We start from the raw sequence: 26755 nt of genomic DNA, 5'->3' as shown, positions 1-26755 counted from the left end.
ATTATTATTATTATTATTATTATTATTATTATTATTGCCCCGATTCCGGACCATGCCCCGATTCCGGACCATCTACCTTCCGGCCTATCTCCTTAACCAGTTGCATGGCGAAGTTACTCGAGCGGATCCTGAACCGTCGTCTGATTAGCGAACTGGAGGCAAAAGGTCGGTTAGACAAACGCCAGCACGCTTTTCGCGCGGGACGCGGTACCGATACATACTTTGCCGAGTTGGAGAGATCGCTACCAACCGTCGATGAACACTGCCTGATCGCATCCTTGGATCTGTCGAAGGCCTACGATACCACCTGGCGGCACGGAATATTGCGGACGCTGAAGTCATGGCGGATACGTGGTCGGATGATGAACATTCTGAAAAGCTTTCTCGCGGAACGTACGTTCCAGGTGTCTATAGGCGGGCATCTTTCTCGCGAACGCCCTTTAGAAAACGGAGTCCCACAAGGTTCCGTACTTTCGGTAACTCTATTCCTCATCGCGATGCAGCCTATCTTTCAGGTCATACCAGACGGTGTTGAAATGCTGTTATACGCGGACGACATCCTCCTTGTGGTACGAGGAGCAAAAACCGCCGGTCTACAGCGAAAGCTACAGGCCGCCGTAAAGGCTGTCGATAGATGGGCTAAAAGCGTGGGGTTCACTATATCCGCTTCGAAATCTCAGACCTTCTACTGCAGTCCGAACGCGCGCCGGGAACCAGCAAAAGAAATCACTATCGACCGGAATCCCATCCCAAAGACCAACCGTCTGCGGATTCTTGGTGTTACCCTCGATAGAACGCTGACATTTAAGCCCCACTGCCAGAAGATGAAAGAATCCTGCGAGTCTCGTCTTCGTATTCTAAAGATGATCGGTGCTAAGCTTCCACGAGGTAACCGGACAACATTATTACAGGTGGGTTCGGCATTAGTGACTGCGAAGTTGACGTACGGTATCGGACTAGTCAGCCGAGGAGGAACAGCATCTCTGGAAGTCCTTGCCCCCGCCTACAACAAAATGATCCGATTTGCGTCCGGAGCTTTTGTGACCAGCCCGATAAATTCGGTCATGGCCGAAGCGGGCACTCTTCCATTTGAAATGTTGGCCGTACAGACCACAGCGCGGACGGCCATTCGAATACTGGCAATAGATCGAACCAACATCTCGCTCCCGCTCATTCAGCGAACATCAGACCGATTGACCGAGCTGACGGGCACGACACTTCCCTCAGTTGGAGAAATCCTGAGGCAGAGCGACCGTGTGTGGCACGCACGAAGACCGTCAATAGTGTGGGATGTTAAAAGGAGCATTAGAGCTGGCGACCCGCCGGGAAAAGTACGTCCAATTGTCCAACAATTGCTGTCCACCCGTTTCCATAGTTCGACTGTCGTCTACACTGATGGTTCAAAGCTGTTGGATATGGTTGGTGCCGCTTTTTATACGAATGGGTTTACGAATACCTTCAGTCTTCCGAAGGAATGCAGCGTTTTCTCGGCAGAGGCATACGCTATACTGAAAGCGGTTTCCATACCGAATGTGAATCGAGAAGTAGTGATCCTCACGGATTCTGCAAGCTGTTTGTCCGCTCTCGAGACAGGAACATCAAAACACCCGTGGATCCAAGAAATTGAAAACATTGCACAAAATAAGTCAGTTCGATTCTGTTGGATTCCCGGACACGCCGGCATTCCTGGTAACGAGGCAGCCGATCGACTAGCGAATGAGGCAAGAACAGATCCAGCCGTTGAAGTGCCGATTCCGGGTGAAGACGCGTTAAGGACGATAAAGCAAGCGATACGACAACGATGGGAGAACAACTGGTTCGAAACACGAGAGGCGAAGCTGAGAGAAATCAAACACGATACGTACCGGTGGACAGATCACGGCAATGCAGCCGACCAGCGAGTGCTTACACGCCTGCGGATAGGCCATACACGCCTGACACACACGTTCCTTCTGAAGAAGGAACCCCCACCAACATGCGAGTGCTGCGGAACTACACTGGACGTGCGACACGTGATTTTGAATTGTAGAAAATATGAAAGGGAGCGACAGGAGAATAATATTGGAACGACGAGTTTACGAGACGCCTTATCAAACGAGGAAGAAAAAACAACTAGGATTCTGAAATTTTTGCGTGACTCGGGATTGTACAAGCAACTGTAGACTTAGAATAACAAATTGCAAATGAGTGATTTTTTTTTTGCGATACGAGATTTGCGAACAATTGTAATAGAATAACAAATTGTAATCAAAATGTGAATTAGACCGTGCGACATGAATGCACCCTTCCGGTGTAAAATGTCGGAAATAAACAAACAAACAAACAAACATTATTATTATTATTATTATTATTATTATTATTATTATTATTATTATTATTATTATTATTATTATTATTATTATTATTATTATTATTATTATTATTATTTTTATTATTATTATTATTATTATTATTATTATTATTATTTTTTTTTTTATTATTATTATTATTATTATTATTATTATTATTATTATTATTATTATTATTATTATTATTATTATTATTATTATTATTATTATTATTATTATTATTATTATTATTATTATTATTATTATTATTATTATTATTATTATTATTATTATTATTATTATTATTATTATTATTATTATTATTATTATGATAGAGTTTTGGCACTTCTCAGCAAAAATTGCTGGAAACTTTCACCTACCCCGGGCAATCGGAATGCCAAAGGGGATTAGGCTCTGTGGATCTCATTAGCCGGTTTTTTAGCTTATCCTAATGAGTCTGCTTTTGGATGTACTTTCAGTTGTGATGATTCAGGAACCGCCTAACTATACTACAGGTTCCAAGAATCACCGCTTTCAGGATGCTGTTCAGGTCCTTCTTCAATTCCAGCTCGTCTAGGGACCTCAGGAGAGATTTAGGGACAACTCCGGTTGCCGAGAGGACAACCGGAACTATACGGACGTCCTCCAGGTGCCACATCTGCTTCAACTCCTCCGCTAGGTCGTGGTACTTGGTTATCTTGCCGGAGAACGTTGATTGGACATTATGGTCTAACGGTACAGCGATGTCGATGAGAGTTACTCGCTCCTTTTGTCGAAAACCACAATGTCAGGCCGATTGGCACGAATGAGGACGTCCGTAATGATCTCGCGATCCCAGTACAGCTTTATGCAACTATTTTCCAGAACCGGGTCCGGCTGGTACTTGTAGTAGGGTACAAATCTGTCGACCAAGTTGTGCTTTAAAGCAAGCTGTTGGTGCACAATCTTGGCAACTTCGTTGTGACGATCGAGGTAAGCTGATCCAGCTAACACTGAACAGCCTGCAACGACATGCTCGATCGTTTCTCCTACTGAATTACACTTCCTACAACGGTCCTCCACGTCCTCGTGCAATATGTACCGCCGATAGTTCTTCGTCGCAATTACCCGGTCCTGGATGGCTACCATGAAACCTTCTGTTTCTGAGAACAGGTCACCCCGCACCAGCCACGCGTTTGACGCCGCCTTATCGATGTGCTCGAGTTCCAGTTGATGGGGGTGCGTCCCATGCAACTCCTTTTGCTTCCACGTTACGATCATCTCGTCGACGGTCTTGATGTCGCAGTTCAGCTGATAATCCTCCTGCGCCAGATGCAGGGCGCTGTAACCGTGGTCAGCTTCACATACAGTGCGGTACATTTCGTGACGGTTCTGGCTTTCTACGAAATATGCCCGCAGCTGCTGGATCTGGGAGACACATTATTATTATTATTATTATTATTATTATTATTATTATTATTATTATTATTATTATTATTATTATTATTATTATTATTATTATTATTATTATTATTATTATTATTATTTTTATTATTATTATTATTATTTTTATTATTATTATTATTATTATTATTATTATTATTTTTATATATATTATACAATAGTTTGGACGAACCTGAATGTCCAAAAGGTTTGTAATAAAAAAGTGGACTTCAGATTGATCCAGTAACCACGGATAAATATGCAACGTTACTCAGTATAGCAGACATGGCTATTGTTACGATTGTAGACCTGAAGTTCTGAACTCCAAGGTAGTTTGGTTGACCTGGAATATCCCTGTAGTGTGTATTTATGACGTTTGAGATTTCAAAAGCTTCGCGGATCCCAGAAGATTATGCAATACTATTATTCATGGTGATAACACATCAAGCTTTTCTTGTTGATTTGAAGGACTTCCTTATAGAACAGTTTGGACGAACCTGAACGTCTCAAAGGTTTATAATAAGCTAGTAGACTTCGGGTTGCTCCAGTCATTGATTATGCAACAGTATTCAGTATAAGAGATATGACTGCTGTTGCGAGTGTAGACTGGAAGAACTAAACTCCAAGGTATTTTGGCTGACCTGGAATATCCCTATAGTGTCTATACATGACATTGTAGATGTCAAGGGCTTCACGGGTCCCAGAAGGTTATGCAATGCTATTATTTGTGTACATAAAATAATTCTTGTAGATTTGAAGGACTTCACTATAGGACTGTTTGGAACACCTAGACCATCCCAGAATATAAAACACTTTTAGATATTCTTGACGAAGGCCAAATGAATACATATAAACGTAACCCACATCTAAGTTCAGCTTTTAGAACAACTGGTATGCCAATTATTTCGTTTTTCCAAATTTCATGGTGTTCATTATGATCTAGGTTATCAATGAAGTCCCAAATACAAAAATTCCCATTTTTCCCTACAACTCTGCCGAAGACAGCATTTTGTTTTGTCGAATCGGTGAATTTATACAGCCATTTCTATGTGTTGGGGTCATATATGACGAATCCGTCTCCAAAGGGTTAAAATGATCGTTAAAAGCGTGGTCGATGGAAATTTCGCAAGTGTTACGTTTGTCTGTCTGTGCCTCAGGTAGGCCAGGAGGAGGAATTCAGACCCCAACGATTGGACAGTTCAGCCAAGAACATGGCCATTTGAGGCACCTTCTTCCAGCACAGACTCCCTTTTATCTTTACATCTGGAGATCACCACAGCCAACGGAATCGCAAATAAACCACGTTCTGATCGACCGACAGCAATTCTCCGACATTATCAGGACCTATCGTGGGGTTGACATTGACTCTGACCACTGCCTGGTTATGGGGAAACTGCGCCTAAACTCTCCGTTATTAACAATGTACAGTACCGACGGCCACCCCGGTACGATCTAGAGCGACTGAAGCAACCGGATGTCGCCACAGCATATGCGCAGAATCTCGAGGCAGCGTTGCCAGACGAGGGTGTGCTCGATGAGGCCCCTCTAGAGGACTGCTGGAGTACAGTGAAAGCAGCCATCAACAACGCAGCCGAGAGCACTATCGAGTACGTAGAACGGAGTCGACGAAACGATTGGTTCGACGAGGAGTGCTGAGCGGTTCTGGAGGAGAAGGATGCAGCGCGGGCGGTAATGCTGCAGCATGGAACCCGACAGAATGTGGAGCGATACAGACAGAAGCGGAAGCAGCAGACCCGTCTCTTCCGGGAAAAAAGCGCCGCCTGGAAGAAGCGGAGTGCGAGGAAATGGAATTGCTGTGCCGTTCACAAGAAACACGTAAGTTCTACCAGAAGCTCAACCAGTGGCGTCGCGTAACCTCACTTTTTACCTGTGCACCGACCCTAAAACATGAAATTGCAGGGGATTTATGATCAAAACAAAATAGAAATGAGTGAAAGCAGCTATTCTCGTCATTTTCTTATTACTACAAGCAAATTTGTTTAAAAAATTCAAGTATTTATACTTGGTGCACAGGTAAAAAGTGAGGTTACGCGACGCCACTGAGCTCAACGCATCCCGCAAAGGCTAGGTGCCGCAAGTCGAAATCTGCAAGGATATGGACGGGAGCCTCCTGACGGACAAACGTGAGGTGATCGAAAGGTGGAAGCAGCACTTCGACAAGCACCTGAATGGCGTGGAGAATGTAGGTACGGAAGACCAAGGCAGCGGAGGAAATTACTATGTTGGTGCAGCAGAGGACGGGAACGAACCAACTCCCACGCGTAGGGAAGTTAAGGATGCCATCCACCAGCTCAAAAACAACAAAGCGACTGGTAAGGACGGTATCGCAGCAGAACTCATCAAGATGGGCCCGGAAAAGTTGGCCACCTGTCTGCACCAGTTAGTAGTCAAGACCTGGGAAACCGAACAGCTACCGGAGGAGTGGAAGGGAAGGATAATCTGTCCCATCCACAAGAAAGGCGACAAGTTAATGTGTGAGAACTTCCGAGCGATCACCATTTTGAATGCCGCCTACAAAGTGCTATTCCAGATCATCTTCCGTCGTCTTTCACCTAAAGTAAATGAGTTCGCGGGAAGTCACCAAGCCGGTTTCATCGACGGCCGGTCGACAACGGACCAGATCTTCACCGTACGGCAAATCCTCCAGAAATACCGTGAATACCAGGTCCCAATGCATCACCTGTTCATCGACTTCAAAGCGTCATACGATAGTATCGACCGCACAGAGCTATGGAAAATCATGGACGAGAACAGCTTTTCCAGGAAGCTTACCAGACTGATTAGAGCAACGATGGACAGTATGCAAAACTGCGTAAGGAGGGTTTCGGGTAAACTATCCAGTTCATTCGAATCTCTCCGGGGACTGCGACGAGGTGATGGACTCTCATGCCTACTCTTCAACATCGCTCTGGAAGGTGTGATGCGACGAGCCGGGCTCAACAGCCGGGGTGCGAATTTCACAAAATCCGGTCAATTTTTGTGCTTTGCGGATGACATGGACATTATTGCCAGAACATTTTGAACGGTGGCAGGGCTGTACACCCGCCTGAAACGCGAATCAGCAAAGATGGGACTGTTGGTGAATGCGTCCAAAACAAATGCAATGCATGCTGGTTAGAGTGGCCCACACTTAAATGAAAAAGAAAAATGCCAAGTCTTACCTCCTAAATCAGTTGTTTTGGACCCCCAGAAGCTACGTTCAAAATTTGAGCGAAATCGGTTAAGCCTAGGGGGCGCTCAAAATGTTTGAAATTTGTATGGGAAAACTTGAGTAAATGTATGCAGAAATTTTAAGTTTTCGAATTTTGCCGCTAGGTGGCGCTGTAAGCGTTCAATAATCAAACCCTTTGGTATTATTGTAGGTGACTATATGCCAGAAAACTTTGTCGAAGACCGCGAAGTGATCCGACGGCTGTGAAAAAGTTATACCCTAGGGAAATTGAGGCAAAGTATTGAGGTTTCATTATTGATATTATGTATTCCTTTACATGTACACTCCCGTTCAAAAGTTTGGGGTCACCCCTCAAAAACATGTATTTTTTTTAGGCCCATATCTCCGCCAATTTGCGTCCGATTTCAAAACCCTGGGTTTCATTCAAAAGATAATAAGTCAAAGAAACTGTGAACATGATTTAAAAGAAACTTTTTCAAAAAATTTTGTATGTAAACTTAACCCAAAGTTGCCAAATTTTCTAAAAAATGAATATAAACTTACGGCAGTGTCGCTGGAGATTGGGTTGACCGAATTTTAAGATGAGAGCGGTAATATGACCCATCTTCTATTAGCTTTCAACTGCTTTTTACAGAACTTAGCTAAAAAATCTAGAGAAAAAGTTATTAAGTAAATTAATCATTGATGTCATCGACCAAAAGTTTGGGGTCACCCCTCAATATGATGTATCGGCCAAAAGTTTGGGGTCACTTTCGTAAAACATGGAAAAGTGATTTGGCGATATCTTCGTCATCTATAGTTCAATTTTAATTATTTTTGGCTCATTTCAAAGATAATTAACTAAATTTACGTTTGATGTCTTCAACTTAACGTATTTAAAGATTTTTGTATATAAAATGTTATGTAAAGTAAGCACATTTTACCACGCTTCAAAAAATGAGGCAACTTTACGTTAAGTTTTAGTATGTAAATTTCAACAAATATGTGTGGTTCAATGTCTATGCAGTAAGTATCATTCATTTTGTGTCAAATAAGCCAAGAAGAATTAAAATTGAATGAAAGATGACAAAGATATCAACAAATCACTCTTTCATGTTTTACGAAAGTGACCCCAAAATTTTGGCCGATACAGCATTTTGAGGGGTGACCCCAAACTTTTGGTCGATGACATCAAGAATTAATTTACTTAATAACTTTTTTTCTAGATTTTTTAGCTAAGTTCTGTAAAAAGCAGTTGAAAGCTAATAGAAAATGGGTCATATTACCGCTCTCATCTTAAAATTTGGTCGACCCAACTTCCAGCGACACTGCCGTAAGTTTATATTCAATTTTTAGAAAATTTGGCAACTTTGGGTTAAGTTTACATACAAAATTTTTTGAAAAAGTTTCTTTTAAATCATGTTCAAAGTTTCTTTGACTTATTATCTTTTGAATGAAACTTTGGATTTTGAAATCGGACGCAAATTGGCGGAGATATGGGCCTAAAAAAATGACATGTTTTTGAGGGGGTGACCCCAAACTTTTGAACGGGAGTGTACATATTGGAAAAACAACAATAAAGTTTATCCTCACTTTACCTAGGGTATAACTTTTTTCACAGACGTTGGATCACTTTGCGGTCTTCGACAAAATTGTTTGGCATATAGTCACCTACAATAATACCAAAGGGTTTGATTATTGAACGCTTGCAGCGCCACCTAGCGGCAAAATTTGAAAACTTAAAATATCTGCATACATCTGACCAAGTTTTCCCATACAAACTTCAAGCGTTTTGAGCGCCCCCTTAAGCTTAACCGATTTTGCTGAAATTTTGAACGTAGCTTCTGGGAGTCCAAAACAACTGATTTAGGAGGTAAGACTTGGCATATTTCGAATTTTTTCTTTTTCATATAAGTGTGGGCCACCTTAATGCTGGTAGGCAGAACCGATCACGACCGGGTCCATCTAGGTAGTAATACCTTTGAAGTGGTGGAGGGATTCGTCTTCCTCGGGCCGTTACTGACGGCTGATAGTAGTACTAGCCGTGGAATACGAAGGCGCATCATCAGTGGAAGTCGTGTGGGCTCCAGAAGAAGATGCAGTCTAAAAAGATTCACCCACGCACCAAGTGCATGTACAAAACGTTAAAAGGACCGGTGGTTCTCTACGGACACGAAACAAAGACAATGCTCGAGGAGGACCTGCAAGCACTTGGAGTTTTCAAGCGCGTGTTAAGGGCGATCTTCTGCGGTGTGCAGGAGAACGGTGTGTGGCGGAGAAGGATAAACCTCGAGCTCGTTGCACTCCACGGTGAACCCAACATCCAGAAGAGGTCCAAAGTTGGAAGGATACGGTGGGCAGGGCGTGTTGCAAGACAGTATGCTGAACTATTGTGAAATTCTCAAGAAATTTACCTCAAAAGTACTGTCCAATAAATAGGAGTAATAGGACTCAGGGTGGATATGGGGGTTCTACCCCATTACCCTGAATGCCACTACCCCGAACGCCATTACCCCGAACGCCACTACCCCGAAAGCCATTACCCCGAATAGGCCATTACCCCGAAAGCCGTTACCCCGAATGGGCCATTACCCCGAACGCCATTACCCCGAAAGCATATTTTTAAATGGGTTATTCTGATGATGGGTATTTTATATTTTTATTGATTTAATAACATTACTGACAGCTTTAATACCAGAAGATATCATTGTAAAGAATAACCTTAAAACAAAATAATGAAATAATACGTATTAGAGATGATCTTGTATGAGACAGAGCAGTCAGCAAAGGTCCTTCAAATACTGGCTATCGATATTGGCTCATTAGGCCGAAAAGACATTTGGCCAAAGTATCACTAATAAGTCTAATGCTCATTAGGCGAGATCAAATAATACAAATTGCAAAATAGGCCCGGAAAGAACATTTCATAGTTAGAAAAAGAAAAAATCTTTTAAGAAAGAATAGACGATTTGGTAATAAAACTCTATAACAGTGTAACTTTAAAAAAACTTTCCTTAAATGTGAAAAAATGTGATTGATAGGTTGGCCGCCAATAAGGTCTGCAAGGATATAACTAGAAAGAACAGCATATAAATTAAAGAAGGGCAAATCTCCTATGGGACCATTCATAAACTACGTAGACCGAAATTTGGTTACCTCGGTCCTCTCTCCCTCCTCATCATAGAATTTTTTACGTTATTTTTTACGAATACAATTACGTCTTCGGCCAGAGGCCGCACAGACTGTACATTACTAACATTAGACAATGGGCAACACGAATGACACTCAGTGGCTCAGTGGAGTATTTTCTGTTTTGATGAAAAATTTTCCTCGACCGGAGTGGGAATCGAACCCACACTCCGAGGCATGCGAGATACCTAAATGACTAACGCCGCTAACCACTCGGCCACGAAGGCCACGATTTGTTCATACAAGAATTTGTAAATTTGTTTGTAGTTTATGCACGGCCCCTATACATAAATCTGCAAAGGGAAACATGGCTACTAAACAACTCTGTAACAATATAAGTCGAAAGAACAGCCCAACTTTAAAAGAAAGAAAAACACCAGATGGAATTAATAGAGATATGTCGCCAATCAACCCGGTAACGACGTAACTAGAAAGAACAGCCTATAAATTGAAGCAGGGCAAATCTCATATACAGTAAGCAGCTTTCACTCCCAGTAAACTATAAAAGTGCAGCTAGAAGAACAGCCTTGCATGAAAAGAAAAGCTACAGTTTAGTCGCCAGAAAAAAAATAGTTAATTTTGTCCATCGATGCTGGATCTACCTTGCTAAGTGAACTGAACTGAATATCTAAAATCCAGTCCAGTACTACAGTACTACAGTTCTGGAAACTGATCATCAAAATCAAAAGAAAATCAAAAGAAATCTAGTTGCCAGTTTGGCCGCAAGTCAATTCTGAAAAAAATTACTTGGAAGAACAGCCTATTATACAAAGAAAAACAAATCCGCTATGGAGTTAGTTATTTTATTTTTATATTTTTTTTAACTGGTTACAAAAAGAAAACGGAAAAAATCGGTACATAAATCGTCTGTTTAAGAATAGAATTAACATAGGGGCATAGGATGGAGAAGAGTATTCATACCTACACTCCCAATCAAAAGTTTGGGGTCACCCCCAAAAAAAACATGTCATTTTTTTAGACCTATATCTTCGCCAATTTGCGTCCGATTTCAAAACCCTAGGTCTCATTCAAAAGATAATAAGTCAAAGAAACTTTAAACATGATTTAAAAGAAACCTTTTGCAAAAAAAATTTGTATGTAAACTTAACCCATAGTTGCCAAATTTTCTAAAAAATGAATATAAACTTACGGCAGTGTCGCTGGAAATTGGGTCGACCACATTTTAAGATGAGAGCGGTAATATGACCCATTTTCTATGAGCTTTCAACTGCTTTTTACAGAACTTAGCTAAAAAATCTAGAAAAAAAGTTATTAAGTGGATTAACTCTTCATGTCATCGACCAAAAGTTTGGGGTCACCCCTCAATATGACGTATCAGCCAAAAGTTTGGGGTCACTATCGTAAACCATGGAAAAGAGATTTGTTGATATCTTTGTCATCTTTCATTCAATTTTAATTCTTCTTGGCTTATTTGAAACAAAATTAATGATACTTACTGCATAGACATTGAATTACATATATTTGTTGAAATTTACATACTAAAACTTAACGTAAAGTTGCCTCATTTTTTAAGTATGGTGAAATGTGTTTACTTTACATAACATTTTTATATACAAAAATCGTTAAATACGTTAAGTTAAAGACATCAAACGTAAATTTAGTTAATTATCTTTGAAATGAGCCAAAAAGAATTAAAATTGAACTTTAGATGACGAAGATATTACCAAATCACTTTTCCATGTTTTACGAAAGTGACCCCAAACTTTTGGCTGATACATCTTATTGAGGGGTGACCCCAAACTTTTGGTCGATGACATGAAGAGTTAATTCACTTAATAACTTTTTTCTAGATTTTTTAGCTAAGTTCTGTAAAAAGCAGTTGAAAGCTCATAGAAAATGGGTCATATTACCGCTCTCATCTTAAAATTCGGTCGACCCAATTTCCAGCGACACTGCCGTAAGTTTATATTCATTTTTTAGAAAATTTGGCAACTTTGGGTTAAGTTTACATACAAAATTTTATGAAAAAGTTTCTTTTAAATCATGTTCAAAGTTTCTTTGACTTATTATCTTTTGAATAAAACCTAGGGTTTTGAAATCGGACGCAAATTGGCGGAGATATGGGCCTAAAAATGACATTTTTTTGAGGGGGTGACCCCAAACTTTTGATCGGGAGTGTACACTAGTTACTGATTACCCTTTTCTAACTTATAACTACCTTCATCAACTTCTAATCGGTCACCACTTTTTTGGAGATCTCCTGAACGATTCGGGGTAATGGCCCTTTCGGGGTAGTGGCTTTCGGGGTAATGGCTTTCGGGGAAATGGCTTTCGGGGAAATGGCTTTCGGGGTAATGACCCATTCGGGGTAATGGCGTTCGGGGTAATGGCGTTCGGGGTAATGGCGTTCGGGGTAATGGCGTTCGGGGTAATAGCGTTCGGGGTAATGGGGTGGAGCCAGATATGGGTTAAGATATGTGACAGAAAAAATATTTAATTAAAAAATCTTAATCAATGCAACTTCATACATTTCAGTCTCAAGTCATTCAAATCCAATCGAATAAATTAACTGGAAGAACTGCTTAACGGTAATAACCACCCGGTTGACTGCGGCGCGAGAGTGCAATAATTTTCGGATTGCAACTAGCTCAAATCGTTTTCCCATGCTGGGAAAAGCAGTAAACCTAGTTAGTTTGATATCAGTAGCTCACACAGCACAGCAATTGCAGTTCTCTTCCCAGCCGCACGGCAACGACTAAATACGACGATGGCAATTATCTCATGTGGTGGAGAAATAACACATTCTGATTGAACTGACGGTAGCAGTTACTTACTTAGTGTGAACGAGGCTCAGGCGGAGGCCTGAGACGGTGGTCGGTCGGGAGTCAGTGTCTCCGAATGTGCAGTGCAACTGAACCAAGTTACTGACGGCTGATGCTGGGCTGAGCTTCGAGAAGGGAAGGAGGCAAACAGTGCACGGCGGTGCCATGAATCACTTTTCCCAGCTTGGGGCTGCACAAGCTGTGGCAATTCCGTGTCGCTCCGTTTAAGGGCAATAAATTACGGTTCTTTCCCAAGGCTTCCGAACTAAACGATGACGACAACGAATCTTGGCCGGTGCGGTGCGCAGTGATGCGTGGAATAATGGTGAGTTCTTTCCTCCTATCCTAGTTTAGTTCCTCGAGCCGTTGGCTACAGTAATATACAGCTTCCTTTCTTTTACTGGTTATTCAGCAGTTTTGAGTTTCCCTAGAAGCTGAAACTTGGAAATGCGAATAGTCCAAGAATCATACTTGTTACAGTAAAAGAAGAGTTGCCAGCGATATCAGAATTGTACGAAACATTCGGCAGCTTATTGCCAAAACGAAATCTCCGGAATATTCGCTTACAGCTCCAACATAACATATGTCGAAATGCTCGTTCATAAAATGAATACACATCTTATAAATCTAAACCGCTCTCTAGGTCATCACTTTATTGATTCTTTTGTAAAACGACAAAAATGACTCAAGCGCCAATCACGGCTGTTATTCGCGTGCAAAACAACCTGTGGACGACAAGGCTACGCTGGCTGCCACTACACTACACTGACTGATCGTTGCTCCAAATTTCTCTCGAAATCGTTCCGCAGCAACCAGACAAAGGCAACGAGTCGAAAAAACAGACCAATAAAACAATTCGAACATCATTGCTTTTCTTTGCTGCTGAAGTGCCTGCTGCTTGTTTGCGCTCCTACTGACTAGAACTTAGTACTTAGTTATTAAGCCTATAGAACGCCAATCCGAAGACGGCGGGTTTGATTCCCGTTCTAGTTGAGAAAATTGTCTCGTCTCCTTGGGCAAACTGCATCATTGTCCTTGTCTAACAGTATACAAATTCATGCAATGCCAGGCAAAGAAAGCCCTGGAATAAAGAACTGTGGGAATGCCCAAAGAGAACATTAAGTTGAAGAGAGGCAGGCAAAGTTCCAGTGGAAACGTAAAGCCATAAAGAAGAATTAGAAGAAGAAGAAGAAGAAGAAGAAGAAGAAGAAGAAGAAGAAGAAGAAGAGGAAGAAGAAGAGGAAGGCAGAGGGGAAGAAGGAGAAGAACTTCTTAAAGTGTGAATTACAGTCAATAAGAGTGGAATATTAAGATAGAAATAGAGAAACAGAGAAAATTATGCTTTTTGATGCTCGTGGATATATAGAAAGGGTAACTACTCAAGAAGAATAATAAAATGACTGTCAGATGGTTTACTAGACATCTGACAGTCATTTTATTATTCTCCTTGAGTAGTTACCCTTTCTTTCATTAAATGGAAATGTATTGTATGTATACAGATCAGAATACAACGATAGTATAAAAGTTGTGCTAAAACAGAGCTTGAAAAAATAATCGGATGTTGAGGACCCACATGGAAGATTTTTTTGGAACTACACCATAGATTTCCAATTTTTTATGAGATCTTGTTTATTTTATTGGAAGTTGACTGTTGATAATAAATGGTTATGAAGATTACAATTGTGAGACACCTTGAGCGTTAACGGATTAACATAAAGCAATATAAAAAATCAAATCAACCAACTGCGTAACGCCTCTCAAACGCGTCGAGAATCCTCTGAAACTTCCAGGAATGCCTCCGAAATCTCCCTAAAATCCCTTCGGACCCCATGTAACGCATCTGAGATCCTCAGAAACCCTCCATAATGGCTCTGAAACCCACCGGAAATCTTTTAGAACTTCTTGAAATCCCCCTAAAACCCCCTCGGAGCCGGTGTAACGACCTGAGAAACCAACCCGCCCCCCACCCCCCACGAAACCATCGAAAACGCACTTGTAATGCCTCTAAAACCCCCCAAAAATCCTCTCAAATGCTTTCGAAATCCCCCTGAAACACCGTCGGACCCCATGTAACGCACTTTTCCCTCTTAATCAAGGGGGGTTCCCGACTAGAAGATTCTAACAAAAATATAACAATATTATAACAAACCCTGATATTTATAACTCATTGTGATATAATAAAGATTTAATATCTTTGGGGTTTAAAAATATTATATCATAATTATATCATATTAAGTTATACATAAATGTTGTTTGATAACTCATTGTGAAATAATTTAGTTTCAATTACTTGACATTTAGAAAATTATTTTGTACAATTGTATCAAAATATGATAGGAACTAGTTTTCTTGAAGCTAAAACTTATATCATATTTTGTTATAATATTGATCAGATCATAACAAAATTGGTTCTTGTTTTGATTAGACCGGTGTACTTTTTGTTACAATTTTAGTTATTTTAACATCATCCTGCACCTTGTTTATAACATAATAAGTTATAGAAAAAAATTATAACATCATAACACAATGTGTTATAAACTTGATAGATTTTTCTAGTCGGGTTCAGGTTGTGTAGGGCAAAGGACCGTCTTCTACAATAAAAGGATGATCTTTTCGAGGTCCTTCCCCGTCGTGACGATCAAGCATATTGGTCTATATGCCGACGGGTCTCCGGGTGGTTTTCCAGCCTTTGGCAATAGAACTAGGCCCGGTCGCTTCCAAACCTCTGGGAAAACTCCCTCGTCCAGGCATTTCTCCATAGCAGATCTGAACATCCCGGGAGCTTATTCAATATCTACTTTTAAGGCCGGGTTCGAAACATAAGGATACTGTGTGTTGTGGAACTAATGTGTTTGTGATATTCAACAAATCTGAGGTGCTTATTGGTCCTCACACCTCATACTATATGTTCCAACTTTAGCGAATCCAGATAAATTTATAGAAAATCCACTACTGTGAAAAAATCTCAAGGAACTTTCCATCAATTTCAGTTCGCGTACTTCCAACACCCTAGATCCCGAGCGAAAGAATCCGTATAGCTCACCTCAAGCAATCACGGGACGGGAGCTCCAATCAAGTCGTAAACGAGAATGAGATCATTACCCTCATCCATTATTCACTCGTATTATTTTCCCGGTCAGAACAGAGCAAAGCGGAGCTCGTCATCGTCATTGTTTACGTTCGCAGCCGCTCATGTAAGCTCATTGTTGACACTCCCCTTTCTTGTAGTAGCGTGCCTTTACCTGCGTTGATTCGATTGTGATCTTCCATCCCGTCGGCGTTACCGCGTCGTCATGTCGTATCAACATCGGGTTGAACCGGTTCTACATACCCTCACTAGGTCAGCAGCACGGACCATCACCGTCACCCGCCGTGCACTGGTTCAACCTGATTTTTTCCTGAATGGAAAGATAAGACAAGGTATCGCGCTCATCAAGTATACTCACTCAGCCAAATAGGTGTAGGAAGAAGTGCTGCACGTGAATCTAGGTCAACTAGTTTCTTGCGGCCACTTCTTGCTTGACTTCGCATTACCTTCGAATCCGATTCCCTTCCACCGGATGGATGCGGTTCGCAATCAGTCTTCACTGCCGTCGCAGTAGTGAAAGGTCAGTTCCACACGGTTGTTGTGTGCTTTTCAAAAGGACCCGACCAACCTGTTTTTGTTCAGTTTCTGTTTCAATAATGAATGGGGTTTCCTAGCAAGTGTAAAGAACTTGTGACTCATCAACTTGAGGTAGACGAAAAAAAATGCAGTATTTCATTGTTACACCGGCCCTTCTGCAAAATCATGCGAGAATTCTATTTTTTGACCACCGTGTTCGTCGTCGTAGGTGCTCTCTCTGCCTTGGCTTGGCTATAACTGCATTGCTGTATAAATTTCACACGTGGCCTCCTTTATTGATTTCCAAGTAGTTTTGCTACCCTGACCCTGGCGCGATGATGGTGAAGAAATAATCGAAATCTCGCACTTGGAACAACAACAGCAGCACAGCAGAACAGTTGCGAACGGCGAAAAAGCAATACGGCGCTCTCTCGCCTGACCTTGATAGGCCAAAACAGCCGCGTAAATAAATTGCCTTTTTACGGCAACTCTAGCTAGCCATGCCAGAAGGGATACCGTCAGTGGATCGGGTACCGGAGGGTGATTTGATTTCCTTAGAAAATAGACATTTTTAACTTTTCGAGATTTGAATAGCTGCGTTGTTCCAGTGAAATGCATCATTTTTGTTCTCCATTCAGTTGTAACCGGAATTTTCGACTGGGGAAAATATATTTTTCTTCAAACCCGTGCGTCGGACCTAACTCCGGACGGAAGTGATGCGCTGTGTGGCGGGACTGTATACTACACAGCGCACCGCTTCCGAAGTTAGGTCCGACACACGGATTTGGAGAAAAATCCATTTTTTTGGTGCCTGTCGCTATCCTTATCGGGGAGGACATTGAGTGCTTCGAAATGCATGGCATGAGAGGCATACGCAGGACATCCAGGTTGACCTTCATGGTCAAATGGGAGCGTGCGTGGGACAGTTCTATTTACCAGAGAAAGATGGACCCATTGGTTGATTCCGAGGGTAGATAGTTGGGTTAATAGGCGTCATGGGGAAGTAACATTCCACCTGACTCAGGTCTTTTCGGATCATGGTTGCTTCCGACAGCATCTACATCGTTTCACAGTACGTGAACGCATATGGTTGCCGCATGCGGGGAGGATGCAACTCCGGACAATCTTGTCCAGAGGATGTAAAAGGGCAGTTTGGCTGCAACGCCGTTGCATCGGCTATCACCCGCATCGTCTCGGAGCTACAGATGAGGTGGCGCGTGGATTCATAGAATGGCAAATTGAGATGCTGTACCAAAGGTAGTCCAAGCCCAAGATTTCGGTTCCGGCTACGACATCGACCCTTACATCGATTAAGTGGCGTCAGCCTACTGGGTTGGATCCGAGCCCGCGCTTGAAAAGGGGTTCTCGGCAAGGTCAGGGCAAGTGGAGGCCCCATGTCGACCTCGACACGTCCTTCTGTGTGCTGGCTGATAGGACCTGAGCCTCCAGCAGGTCAAACCACGTGGTGCGTATCAGTTCTTGGTGCTTTCTGAACAGTTGAATGCCAGCGTGGTGGCTGACCCTGCCCGCCTTCCGAGGACAAGGGGAGTGGTAAAGGACCGCTCGGGAAACTGGCTGCTAAGCGCTAGCATGCTGCTACCTTGGTGGACTCCCCAAAGCGTGTCATCGATGTTCGTTGCTCCAGGCGACGCAGGGTGCTAACCTTGAGGGTGTGACGCGCACTAGGCCCTCTCTGAAGCAATTGGCTTCTTGGTGGTTCCGGAGAGACAAAGAGTTTGGCGACCATGGGAATGCTTTTTGGTGGGTCGAGGAAAGAGTAGTGCTAGCTTTTACTTTTGTTGTAGAAAACGGTATTTAATCCCTCACTACCTGGATCTCCCTGTGCAGGTGTCTGTTGAGTAGATTATCCCCGATTATTAAGAAGGAAAAAAAAGGTGCATTACATGGAGTCCGAGGGTATTTCAAGGGAAATTTTGAAGGCATTTCAGGAAGCTTCGGAGGATTATTGGCGGGTTTTAGAGGCGTTACAGGTTTAGAGCCGTTACAGGTGAAGGAGGGTTTCTGAGCGTCTCAGATGCATTACATGGGGTCCGAGGGGGTTAGGGAGATTTTGAAGGCATTTCTGCAAGTTTTAGAGGATTTTCGGCAGGTTTCAGAGGCGTTACGCAGGTATTTTCAGAGGTTTCTGAGAGCGTCAGTTACGTTACATGGGGTTCGAGAGGATTTTGAAGGCATTTCAAGAAGTTCCAGAGAATTTTCGGCGGGTTTTTAGGCGTTACATGTACGTTTCCAGTAGCTTCGGATGGTCTCAAGTGCGTTACATGGGGTCCGAGAGGCCCCAGTGACATTTTCGGAAGTTTCAAAGGATTACAGAGACCCCTTCGCAATAAAAAAACGTTGAAATCCCTTAAATCGCCCCTGAAATGCCTTGTAACGCCCATGAAACCTCCATAATTCCATTGAAATGCGCTTGAAATCCCCGTAATCCATTTAAAATTCCTTGGTTTAAACTGTGTTCCTGAAACCCCCCTCCCAAGACTAATCTTGAAGAGGTTGTGAAAACCGTAATAAAACCTTATATCCTTTACTTTGGCTTTATGATGGTTCTAAGAACCTCTTCTAGTCTAGTTAACTAAAACATGTCACTTGGGCTGATGCGAGCCTGACCTGAAGTGCCTCGAAACGCTCCTGAAACCTGCGTAATGCCATTGAAACACCCTCGTCATAATCTATCCCTTGGAACGCCCCTGAAGCTCTCTGAAATGTCTCTGAAACCCCTTGTAACGCCCTTTACGCTACTGAAACTCTTCCTTATTCCGCCTAGAAGCCTCTTGAAACGCTCCTGAAATCCCCGTAATCCCTTCAAAACGCCAACGAAACCTGACAGAAGGCCCTTAATCTTTTGGAGGGATCAATATGACCCCGGCGAGGAAACCGAGCATAACAAACGTATTCGAGGCCAGCAAGATAGCGGCAGCAGTCAGTGGCGAAATTATTCGGCTCCAAAGGATTGAAAGGCTCATGAAATCCCCTTCAGGGGAGCCCCTGGTTAACCCCTTTTTTGGATTCTTCCTGGCACTCCCTCGATCGTATCTCAAATGCCCAGGACCCAGACCTATTCTCATATTCTCATATTCCCTCATTAGAGCCCTGACTTTTTTTTGGAACTCCTGAACTGGAGATATTTGTATTTATTTCAAGACTTAATTGCAGAAATTATCAATTCAACTTGACTTGGCAGCTAGGCAGCTAGTAGGATATTTTCAATTGGTCAACTTACTGCGACGATAATGACGAAAATGACAAATCCAAGACAAAACAAGTAGCAAATTAAGCTCACCTGAAAATAAAGAGAAAAATAGAACGTCAGAAAATGTGAAAATGAATGAACTGAAAATTTTATCGAAAAAACTGCCAAAAGTATATACATTATTTTCAAATAAAATGTTTATGCGGAAAATCTCTACAAGCATTTTTCACAGCATTACTTTCTTTTGACAAAAAAAACCAAAGTAAACTGTTTTGATATTCACTTAGAAAGAATATTAGTAGGAAAATCCTTCAGAGATTCCTTCAAAAATTCTTTCAGAGAATTTAGGACATTCTTTCGGAAATTCCTCTGAAGATCTCTTTAGATTATTTCCAGGAATACTTTCAGACAATCTTATATGGATTCCACAAAGACTTCTCTTGGGAAATCCAGCAAACATTGCATCAGAAATTCCTCCAAGAATTTGTGCACAAATTATTTCTGTGTTGCTTTAAGAAAATGTTCCAGGGTTTACTTCAGAAATTCCTCCGGATCTTTTTTTTCAGAAATTTATCCAGGCACTTCTTAGAAATTCTTTCAGAGATTCGATCAGATGTTCGACCGGTGGTTTTCATAATATCTTCCGAATATTTCTTCAGAAATTCCTTCGGAGATTTGTCCAAGTATTTTTTTTTTCAGTGGCTTTTTCTTCAAGAATTTTATTGAGGATTATTCCACAATGTTCCCTAAAGAATGCTTTCAAAAAATTTCGTATGGATAGCTTTCGAAATTGCTGCTTGAATCTGAAAGAAAGTTCCTTCAAACAATGGTCCAGGTTTTCCTTTAGAAATTTATCTAGACATCAATTCAGAAATTTCTGCAGAGACTCCTTTACAAAATCCATGAGAGATGCAGAGATTCAGATATTTTTCTATGAGTTTTTCAGAAAATGGTTCAGAAACTCCTGCAGAGGTTTTCCTGGAAAGTGTTTCCAAGAATTTCACCAGGAATTCCCACAGCATTTTCTTTCCGAATGCTTTCCAAAACTCTTGCTAGGATTCATTCGGAAATATTTTTAACTGGAGTTCTAGAAAAACCCCTTCAAGAATGTCAAGAACAATTGTTTGAAAAGATTGCATAGATTAGTCTTTTTAATAGTTTTATAGTTTTTATAGAAATTTATCCAGGTATTCCATTACAAAAGCCCCTGGAGATTTGTCTAGGTATTCCTTCTGAAATTTCGCTAAGTACTCCCACAGAAATTCTGTTACGGATTGCCACAAAAAAATGCCTAAGATTATTCGGAAAATTTGTTGTGTTTGCTTTAGAAATTCCTCTAGATTCCTTCGGAAATTATTCAAGGGATTGCTCAAAAATCTTCTATGGGTTCTTCCAGAAATTTCATAGAGAATTGTATTGCAAACATTGCTTCAGCAATTCATGTTTCTGCACAAATTATTTCAGGAAATTCGTTAAGGGGTTTCTTCAGAAATATTTATGGATTTATTTTTATTTAAGATTCCTTCAGATTTTTTTCGGGGATTTTTCATAACATTTTTAAAATATTTCTTCAGAAATTACTCCACAAAATCCTGCGGAAATTTGTTCGAGGTTCTTCCGTTTTTTTCCAGGGATTCCTTTAGAAATTCCTCCTGGGATTTCTTCAAGAATTTCCACAAATTTAACAAAAAAAAAAATCGAATGGATTGCTTCAGGAATTCCAGCATGAATTTGAGACAAAATGCCTCCAGGATTTTTTTCTAACATTCATCCAGAGTTTTCTTTAGAAATTTATCTTGATATTATTTCACAAATTTCTCCAAGAATCCATCAGAGATGTCTTCAGACATTTTTCCAAGGATTTTTTTCAGGAAATTTCAAGGAAATTTCTGCAGGGATTTTCTCGGAAATTTTTTCCAAGGGTTTCACCAGGAATTACCAGAAATGCTTCACAGATGCTTTCAAAAGCTTCTCCAAGGATTCATTCGAAAAAAAATGTTTAAAGATTACCATAGAAAAACCTCCAAGACAGTCACAAAGAATTGTTTAAAAAGTTTGCATAGATTGTTCTGTGATATTCTTTAGAATATTCTTTAGAATATCTCCGGGTCTTCCAATGGAAAATCTTTTGAAGCTTCATTAGAAAGTTTACCGGAAATTTTCAGAAATTCTTCAAAAAACCTTTCGGAATTTTTTTCCAGGATTCTTTTAAACAATCTTTCAAGGATTAATTCCAGCAAATTCTTCAGGCTTTGCTCTAGAAGTTCCTTCCACGATGGGTAATTTCCTATGGAGAGGAATTGTTGCCCGCGTTCCGATCATGCAACTTGCTCGTAGTAAGGAACATGGAGGGCTAAACCTTCATCTGGTTGCTCTCAAGGCGAAATCTCTTGCTATCAATCGCCACTTAAAAGAGATTGACTCCCTTCCTTATTATAAATCCCTTATATTTCACGATCATCCCCACCCAGTAATTCCAATCGATCATCCCGACATTAGAATCATCCTTTCAAACTATTCCCACATTCCAAATCTAATCCAACAAAACCCCTCCGCCGATCTCATCCATAGGCACTTCGTTCAGCTAACGGAGCAGCCAAAAGTGGAACGAAACAATCCAAGAATTGGCTGGCCGCGTGTTTGGCGCAACATCCAAGACAAACAACTCTCATCGACGGACCGATCGAAGCTCTACCTGCTGGTGAATGAGAAGTGGGAGCACAGGAAACTGCTTTCTGTGATGCAGAGAGTAGCTGACGAGAATTGCACCAATTGTGACGGACAAACAACAGAAACACTTCAACATAAATTCTGCGGCTGTGCTCGTGTTGGCCCGGCTTGGACGGTCCTGCAGCAGAGGCTGGCGGCCGTAATGAATGGATGGAGAAGACTGACGATTGAAGATCTGCTGAGGCCTGCTTTGACGGGCATGAACAGATTTAGACGAATAAATATTTTGAAAATTTTTGTGAAATACGTCACCTTTGTTAACGAGTGTAACGGAAGAATCGATGTAGATGCTCTAAATTTTTATTTAAACCTAGAATAATAAATTGTAAATACTATTTGTAAAATACCCTGAATAGACAAATGAATAAAACCAAATTTTAAATCAAAAAAAAAAATTCAAATTTCTAACATAAAATCTTTCAGGGAGTCCTTAAGAAAATCCTCCAGGAACTATTTGTAAAAATCTTTTTGAAATTCCTTCGAAATTGTTTTCCAGGGATTTCTTCAGAAACTTCTCTAGGTGTTCAGAAATTTTCCGTGGAATTTTTGCCCAAAAAATTTATTCAGAGATTCCTCCAGAGTTTCCTTTGGTAATTCTTTTACAAATCTCTGCAAGGATTCCTTTAGAAATCCTTCCATAGATTCCCTCGATATTTTTCGGTTATTTTTTAAATATCAAAAATCAAATTTGTTTCTTCAGGGGTGTTTTTTTTTAATTTCTCCAGGTATTCCTTCAAGAATTAATTTCCACAATTTTCACAAAGCTTTCAAAAATCTATTGCTGTGTGCGTTCAGGATGCAAACGTAGCCTGAATGCGCTTCAAACGCGATAACACAGTATTACCAAAGGCAACTTAGCAACAGTGTATCACCGCCAACCAAGAATCAAAAAGCTCTCCTTGACATCGGGTTACTTGATAGAAATTCTTACCACATTTGATATTTTCATTCCGACTGCACACAACAATACCATAAATTGCATTAGAAATTCCAGAATGAATTTAAAATAAAATTCCTAAAGGAATCCTTTCAAACATTCATCCAGAGTTTTCTTAAGAATCTTATCTTGAAATTATTTCAAAATTTTCTCCTCATTTGGAAGATCCATCACAGATGAGTTCAGACATTTTTCTTTGAGTTGTTTTTTAGAAAATGATTCAGAAACTCTTGCAGAGATTCTCTCGGAAAATTTTCCGAGGACCTCCCTCAACAATTTCTTCGTGGATGTTTTCAAAAAATCCTCCAAGGATTCATTCGGAAACATTGTTTAGGAATTGCTAGAGAAACCTCTCCAAGAAAGTCACAAAGAATTATTTGAAAGAGTTTGCATTGATTCCTCTATAAGTTTCTTTAGAAATTTCTCCAGGTATTCCATCGCCCAAGACCGACAAAGATGGTGTTTCACTAAACGCTCGGTGTTGGAGTAAAGTTACGTTGTAGCCAACAAGGTATGTATTTTGTTGATTATTCTCCAGAGATTTGTCCAGAACTTTTTCCGGAAGTTTTTCAGAAATTATTCCAATAATCTTTCGGAAATTTTTTCATTGATTCTTTGAAACAATCTTTAAAGTTTTATTTCAGCTATTTCATCAGGGTTTGCTTTGGAAGCTCCTTCAAGGATTTCTCCTGAAATTCTGAATTTCGTATTCCTAACTGAAAATCTGCCTTTACTTATTTCTAAAAATCTTTTTGAGATTCATTCCAAATTATTTTTCAGCGGAGTAATCCTTAACTCCACTAGAGATTCCTTCAGTAAATTTTCATTGATTTTTTAAGAGAATCTTCTATGGTTCGCATTCAAAAATCCTTCAAAATTTTCTTCGGAAAATTTTCTATAAATTTCTCCAAGGATTTCTTTAGAAAATCTTATACGTAAATCTTTATATCTTCCAGGGATTCATTGAGAAATTCTCCCTTTGAAACTCTTCTTAGAACTCATTCAGAAATTCTTTCATAAATAATTCAGTCAGCGATTCTTTCCCAAATTATTTTATTGAATTCTATAAAACTCCATAAATTCTGCAAGAACTTTTAAAAAAGTCTTCCGATATTGTTACATTTATTCCTAGAGAAAATTCACCAATGATTCTTTTCCAGGGATTAATTTTGAAAATTTCTTCAGGGTTTTTTTTAGAAAATCTTGCTCCAAGAAACCATCGATTTCAGAAGTTTCTCAGGTCTTTTCGGAAATTTCTTCAGAAAAATTCTATAATCCCTTCAGGGACTTTAAAAAAAAGAAATTCTAAATGTAGTACAATTTTGTTCAATATCATTATTACCCTCATTCCCTTACCGATTCAAGATATGTACCAAGACACAACTCTTCCTATATGCATGATGTAATTATCCCTTGGAGAGATCCAATCCATAAACGATCCCCATCACAATCGTAATAATTACCGAACGACCAAACTTCTCTCTCTCCATTCCTTCCATTGTGAATCGCAATTCCCAACGACGATGGTTTGCTGTAATAATTACAACACAGCTCGATTACTTTCAATGGATATAGAGGCAATGACGACGACGACAACAACGGAATCGCGAAGCTCACAGTTATAATTTTTGCCATTAATAGGCCTATAAGGGGGTCTGTGACGCCCTTCTCTTGGCATTACCGATTACCCGGCTGACAACTGTTAAAAGGGTAGAGCGGGGTGAGATATGATCCTTTAGAAGAGATTAAAATTTTGCTTGGAAATAATCCACTTTTTTGCAAGTGGTAGCCCAACCGAATTGCACAGTATTATATCATAACCATACATAATCGTTGAAAACAGCGCATAAACTATTAAATAACTATTTAACTTATGGTTGTGCACCATAACATGTATCGTAAACAAATAATGCACATCAGTATACGCTACATAGTTAGCCGAGTATCGTAACAATACAGAAATAATTTTCCCACGAAAAAAAATAATCATTTGTTATAATGTTTTTCAATGGTAAATTATTTCTATATACAAGGAAGCACCTTTGTCAAAAAGAAAACGAATAAAATGCAAAACGTTATATCTTAGTATAACAAAAAGCAAACGAAAAAGCATAACATTACTATATATCTAAAGGTCATGCACCATTAGATATATAGTAATTAACCTTAGTGTGTTTTCTTGTAATGGAAAGTGCACAACAATGCGCTACTGAAGTTAATTCTGATTTAGATATCTAAGAATTCTAAGAATCAAGAAAATTGAACTCATTTTACCCTACACTGGCCACATTCGGTCGTTCACCAAACATTGTGCAAACGTTCACCACTATTCTCTCCCGTACTGATTGCGGTGCTCCCAGTTTCACTTGGAGCTCAGAAGATTGTCCTCATAGCGGCCAGCTAGAAACATTAGATAGCTAACGTACGAACGAACGAACGATGTGATGGCAGTCAAGAGTCGTAAAATTGCTGCTGCAAATATACACATCTCTGCAATATTAATTAACCGGAGACGCTGCCGCTCCCTTTGTGACTATCTCTATCTCTTTTTCAATGATCCTCCAGTCTTGCTCTGTTTTATGGTTTGCATATAGATAAGCTGCCCTGTTATGGGTGAAATTGTGCTGTTCTTAGACGTGTTCGCGAAAGTGTGAATAATTTGCAAGGTGATGAGGCTTTTATTATTTGGATTTCGGCAAGGATTTTTCTGAGATTTCTCCAGGCATTCCTCTAGGAATTTCTCTAGAGGTTCCTCCAGGAATTTATCCAGAGATTAAGTACTCCTGGAGGAATTTCCCTAGGGATTCCTGGAGGCATTTTCGCCAGAGATTCCTGCAGGAATTCCTCAAGAGAATCTTTCACAAATTCTTCCAGAGATTCCTTCAGGAATTAATCCAGGGATTCCTTCAGAAATTCCTCCAAAGATTACTTTAGAAATTCCTCCAGATTTCTTCAGAAATTTCTTCAGTAATTCCTCTAGAGATGCTTTCAGGAACTCCTCCAGGGATTCCTTCGAAAATTCCTCCAGAGATTCCTTCAGGAATTCCTCCAGTGATTCCATCAGGAATTCCTTCATAGATTCCTTCGGGAATTCCTCCAGATTCCATAGCAAATTCCTTCAGGGGTCCTTTCAGAAATTCTTTCAGAAATTCCTTCAGGAATTCCTCCAGAGATTTCTTCAGAAATTCCCCCAGAGATTCCTTCAGGAGTTCCTTCAGAGATTCCTTCAGGAATTTCTCCGGAGATTTCTTCAGGAATTCATCCAGAGATTCCTTTAGGAATTCCTTCAGAGATTTCTTCAGGAATTCCTCGAGAGATTCCTTCAGGAATTCCTCCAGAGATTCCTTCAAGGATTCCTCCAGAGATTCCTTCAGAAATTC

The 26755-nt window shown here is 40.5% G+C and overlaps 3 protein-coding genes across 7 annotated transcripts in view; 2 read left to right on the top strand and 1 right to left on the bottom strand.

The window, feature by feature from the left end:
* LOC115259784 (SKI family transcriptional corepressor 2-like) overlaps nt 1-26755 on the bottom strand; it is an 833559-nt gene that overhangs the window by 154025 nt on the left and 652779 nt on the right. The gene's annotated exons all lie outside the window — the stretch shown is intronic.
* Nucleotides 1-26755, top strand: part of LOC134285551 (uncharacterized) — a 160434-nt gene that overhangs the window by 44558 nt on the left and 89121 nt on the right. The gene's annotated exons all lie outside the window — the stretch shown is intronic.
* Nucleotides 105-2162, top strand: LOC134291426 (uncharacterized). The gene has a single exon (XM_062859158.1). It carries the CDS (start codon nt 105-107, stop codon nt 2160-2162), a length of 2058 nt encoding a protein of 685 aa, XP_062715142.1.

Source organism: Aedes albopictus, chromosome 1 (assembly GCF_035046485.1).
Source record: "Aedes albopictus strain Foshan chromosome 1, AalbF5, whole genome shotgun sequence".
Lineage (NCBI taxonomy): Eukaryota > Metazoa > Arthropoda > Insecta > Diptera > Culicidae > Aedes > Aedes albopictus.
This window is presented reverse-complemented; position numbering and strand designations above follow the sequence as displayed.